Source organism: Apium graveolens, chromosome 6 (assembly GCF_009905375.1).
Source record: "Apium graveolens cultivar Ventura chromosome 6, ASM990537v1, whole genome shotgun sequence".
NCBI classification, from domain to species: Eukaryota; Viridiplantae; Streptophyta; class Magnoliopsida; order Apiales; family Apiaceae; genus Apium; species Apium graveolens.
This window is the reverse complement of record NC_133652.1, coordinates 100270716-100275868: the sequence shown is the minus strand read 5'-3', so window position 1 is coordinate 100275868 and position 5153 is coordinate 100270716. Positions and strand designations below refer to the sequence as shown.

Here is a 5153-nt window from a genome sequence, read left to right as displayed (position 1 = left end):
TGAGGAATGGGTTTGAAAGAAAAAAATTATGAACGCCTTACTAACTTTGACCTTTTTTCAACTTTCCAATGTAAACAACTTGATGTCATGAATATTTCTTTTTTTAAAGATTTGGCCAAACAAAGTCATAATGGATGAATTAGGCATTAAGAAAAAGAAATAAAAGAAATACGTCAATTTTATCGTAGATTATTGATCAGGTTTCAGTGTGTGTCAACTATTACCATGGGGTTCAGCAAATTTAGCGAAAAACAAAAAGAAGAAAAAACATGGATTCAGCATCAAAAAGAAGAAAAAACATGGATTTGGCACCTTGATGCTTGAATTGTACTCTTATTTTGGACAAACAAGTCCTTTGTTGTGAGGTTGTGAGTCATAGAAAGCTACAAGATGACATTATTCAGATCTAAGAAAAAATGAATAGCACAATAATAGAATTTGAGAAAATTTGAGAAACCAATCAAATGGTCCTAAACCAGTCTCAGCACCCGCACCCAAGCTCCAGCCTAAGAAGATACAGCAACTCCCCCTTTCTGGCTTCATCAAGCAGCAGCAACTTGAGAAAAGAGCTTTTTGCGAATCTGTTTTGGAAAATAACCAAAAATCATAACTATGGTCATAAATGAATTACAGAGCATGTCATAAACTAAACCCGCATTTTAAATGTGTAACGAAGGTTTGTTTTATATATTTACTAGCTAATAGCTCATGCGATAGGTTTTTTTAAATTTACCTTTTTTATTTTTAAATTTATTTTAATGTACATATATATCATTATTTTTGACTTATTGCAATGTTGTTTTTATTTTTAATAGTTTGTTATAATATTCTTACAATAAATATGTATATATATTAAGAAATATACGGATGAGGAATTAAATTACATTACATTTATATAGAGTAGAATATCTAATCATATTTTATTTTTCAATAGTAATAGAATAGTATGATTGATTTTATCTCTAATAATATTTTATTTGGAATTAGGATATTATATCGGAATTGGTGTTTAAATTGTATTAGAACGATGTAATTATTTTTTATTTATGATTGTATTTTTAATACAATCATAAATAGAAAATGATTACATTATTCCACTACTATTAAAATACCAATTGCGATACAATATTCTAATACAATCCCATATAGAATATGATTACAGATTTAAAAAATTGTAAATATAAAAGGATTAAATTATTCTACTAGTATTCAAACACCAAAATATAATACAATCATATAACAATAAATGAAATATGGATTAAATATCCTACTATATAGAGCTGTAATAATTCAATTTCACATCTGTATATTTATCGATATATGCATATTTGTTGCAATAATATTACAACATACTATCAAAAATAAAATTAATATTGCAACAACATCACAAGTAACAATATATATGAACATTAAAAAAAAATTAAAAAACCGTGCATCGCACGAGATATAAACTAGTTATATATAAATGATATAATTATACAGTTTAAGGATTTCAAACTTGGGTAATATAACAAGTAATGATGCGGAAATATAAGAAAAATACAAGGTAATATGCAAGTTTAATGCCAGAAACATAATTTATGTAAGATCGTGAACAAAAATTGACGAAATACCTCCGGAAGTTTCTTGCGAAACACAACTTCCAATCTAGCATCAAGAGTATTCTCGATTACAATTTTCCCATCTCGAGAAGCCATCACTATACCTCCAGAGCTGAAAACATCACCACACCCAAAAAGGCATGTATGAGAGAAGTTTTGCAATTTGCAAGAGCATGAAAATTAAAGCTACATATACTAATAACAATAGGCAACTTTGGCATAGAACAAAAAACATATATCACTAATCGATTCTTCTATTCTAATATAAATTTTATATTAGCAAAAGAAAAATTATACACAAAATAATGGCTAGGTACATACCAGGAGGGACCATGAGCATGGTGACTAGAGGGAGGTCCTGGGAGATGGACCCTATCAATAATAACTTCAGGTTCATGAACATTTGCTTTCCTTGCATATTCCTCCACTGCTGAACCCAAAACATCCTCCACCACCCCGATATCCTCTTTACGACAACGCAACAAGACAGCAGGTTCTTTAAGTCTAAGTAAACTCTGCAATGAACATAATATATACAAATGATTACAGATTTCTGATGTAAAATTATAAAGCGACATTAGCATCACGATTGACATTTGTACAACTGAGGGTTCAGGGGTTAATACACACACACACAGTGGTTTGTGGGAGTACTTGGAATCTTTCATCAACTCAGCATAGGCATAGTGCATTGTGTGTGAATACTTATACCAACTTAGCATAAAAAGGAAAAAAAAAAGGAGAGGACGACTTTAGTTCAATTTGTACAATCAGATTCTAGTTCTCACTAGCAAATATATGATAAACTCCTCTATGAGAAGTGAGAATATCACAAGAGATATTTACTAAAAAAAGGTATAAAATACATCTAGCCACTGCCTTCCACCTACATGTTCTTATCTTAAAATCTATGTTACTTGGACTCTTCATTTTATCTTCGAGTACCCGTGTCGGACACTCGACCCTCGGACATGGACACTCAGACTTGGACACTTATTTTAAGTCAAAAACATGTATACTTTTTAAAATATTACCGAGTCCGATACTTGGACACGTGTCCATGTCGGGCACTAATAGCCGAATCCAAGTAACATAGCTTGAAATACATAATTCTGGTCAATGAGAGTACACCTTTCTCCAAAGCAAGATTTAAGTCCTATATGGAACATATAGCTTAAAAGTTCATATCACACAACAAAATGTGGCTTATAATTCAGAAGCAACACCTTATCTGAATTTCATATATATTATCTTAGAAATCGACCCAAAAGATATACGGAAACTACCTACCTGCACTATAAGAGCTTTCACAAGGGCATCATATTTATGGTGGTGAAAAAAACTATGATGGCCGACATTCAGAAGCTCTTTTGAAGCTGCCTCCTTCATGGAATCAACCAAGTCATCTTGAGCTTGAAGAACTTTGATCCGAGAAGCATTGAGCTGCATAGAATACTCACTGCAACACACACACAAAATAAATTAAACAAAGACATTGTTTCATCATAGTAAAGCATAACTTCTGATAGGTGATAAAGAACCACCTCATCTTTCTCATCAAAATAAAATAATACGCATAGTAAAGTTGGTGACTTGCCTCCGCTAGTGCAAACGAAAAAATGTAAAACTATCACTCGTGATATAAAATACCTCTTGATTTAAGCAAAAATAAGATAGATCAGTACATTTGAACAGTAATTATCAAACTCTACCATCAACAATGAGTCGATAATCTTTATAGAAGAATATCAAAAACCAAAAGTAGGTTCTTCAATAGATATGTATGTTCATTCAAAATCAGCCTCATATACAAATATCCTCTATAAATTTATTTATATAGCATATGTTTTGTTATTGTACTTAACTATGAGAACAACCCCCCCACCCCACCCCAATAAAGTCCAGCTCTAGAGACGACTTTTTTCTGAAGTGAACAAAAAAACACCTATTGTAAGTCATACAAAAGTTCTCACAGTCATACTTGAAATATCGTTAAGTCCCTTGAAGCTCCAGTTATTAAATCAAATCCAAGTAAATCCCAGTCTTATTCTTATCAAGGAAAATACTCTTCGTCTTCAGAATCAAATGCTAGACTAAGATATTGAGATTTGATCATATAGCGCCATTTAACACCAAAAGGCACTTAACTACCATCTCAAAAAAAATCACAAAGAGAATACAGCCTGGTTTACTACATGAAAAACACAAGAGACTATCACTCGAACTGATAGTAAAAATCACTTCATACACAATATAAACATAAGCATGTCTACAAATTACACAATCACATAAGAAGATACATACATTTTTTTACGAACTTCAACTTGCTTCTGCTTACGCTCATACTCTTGCTTGATCTTCTTCTTCTCGGCTTCCACTATCTGTAACTTTTCAATATTGAATTCCTACATAGATCACAATTCAAAAAATGCACATATAAGTCATATATCCAGATCCACGCATTCCTCTCTCTCTCTCTCTCCCTCCCTCTCTCTCTCCCTCCCTCTCCCTCTCTCCCTCTCTCTCTCTGTCCCTCTCTCTCCCTCCCTCCCTCCCTCTCTCCCTCCCTCTCTCTCTCTCCCCCTCCCTCCCACATTCACACACACACATCGTAACTTCTAAATACACCCCCTAAATGTAGATCACTCTAAATTAACGAAGGCCTAATACAGCAATAGACATAAAATGTAAAATTATATACAAAATATTTAAATTGGTTAACAATTGAGTAAAAGAGGAGAGTGTTACTTCTTCAGCAGAAACAGAGATCTCGTTGGCCTTCTCTTCAGCTTCTTGACGAATGAATCGGACCATCTGTTGGATCTGCTTGGATACATCTGAGTCGTTCATTTTCGGATCTCACCGTTTGATTTTAAAATCGTGAATCAGTGAGCAGATGTGTTTGCTGAGCAGAAATCAATCAGGTATATGTCCGGTGCAGTTGTGGTGTGGGTTATATATACTTTGTCATATACCCACGAAATTTCCTTCCCATTGCTGGTTGTATTTTTGTAAACTTCAGGAATAGTGATTCATCTTTGTCTTATTTTCCAATTAAGTCACTATCTTTTTAGTTTTGGTTATAATCTTTTCAAATTTCAGTATTTTATTTAAACAAAAACCTTGATTTTCTTATGTAACAGACTTGGGGCTATAATAAATGAAATTGTTTGGAGATTATCAATATGCTTTTATTAAAGGAAAAGTTATATTTGACATAATTGTGAAGAGTTCTAAGTTTGTTAAAGATTTATATAATAAGCACGAGAGGATATTTACTCCTTTTGATTTTTAATCGAAATTAGAATCTCTTGATTTTTTTGACAAATTAAATTTAAAAATTCATTAAAATATTGAAAAAACGGTTGTAATCAATAAACAAATACCCTCAACTGCTCAGCAATTTATATATATATATCAACCCCAAACTAAATCAAGATCTTTTAAGTTACAGTTCTAGAAACAAGAATTCCAAACTCCATAAACAAATTTTCTTTCTTTTAAAACTCTTTTCAACAATTTCCAAACTCAAACCTTAACCCGCTAGTATAA

General features: G+C 32.2%; 1 protein-coding gene across 1 annotated transcript; it reads right to left on the bottom strand.

Moving 5' to 3' along the window:
• Positions 1–313: 313 nt before the first annotated feature.
• On the bottom strand, positions 314–4557 carry LOC141668295 (V-type proton ATPase subunit E-like). The gene is made up of 6 exons (XM_074475111.1): positions 4350–4557; positions 3906–4006; positions 2892–3060; positions 1923–2116; positions 1614–1713; positions 314–581 (listed from the first exon to the last, which is right to left on the bottom strand). The coding sequence occupies exons 1-6, from the start codon at positions 4449–4451 to the stop codon at positions 543–545; spliced, it is 705 nt and encodes a 234-aa protein (XP_074331212.1). The 5' UTR covers positions 4452–4557; the 3' UTR covers positions 314–542.
• Positions 4558–5153: the final 596 nt, after the last annotated feature.

What these genes read in the sequence shown, in the direction of transcription:
- LOC141668295 (XM_074475111.1), bottom strand. Translation starts at nt 4,451, where the DNA reads ATGAACGACTCAGATGTATCCAAGCAGATCCAACAGATGGTCCGATTC. An exon ending in TCTCTGTTTCTGCTGAAGAA is followed by an intron (nt 4,007 to 4,349) that starts GTAACACTCTCC and finishes TGATCTATGTAG; the next exon opens with GAATTCAATATTGAAAAGTT. An exon ending in CATGCTCATGGTCCCTCCTG is followed by an intron (nt 1,714 to 1,922) that starts GTATGTACCTAG and finishes TGATGTTTTCAG; the next exon opens with CTCTGGAGGTATAGTGATGG.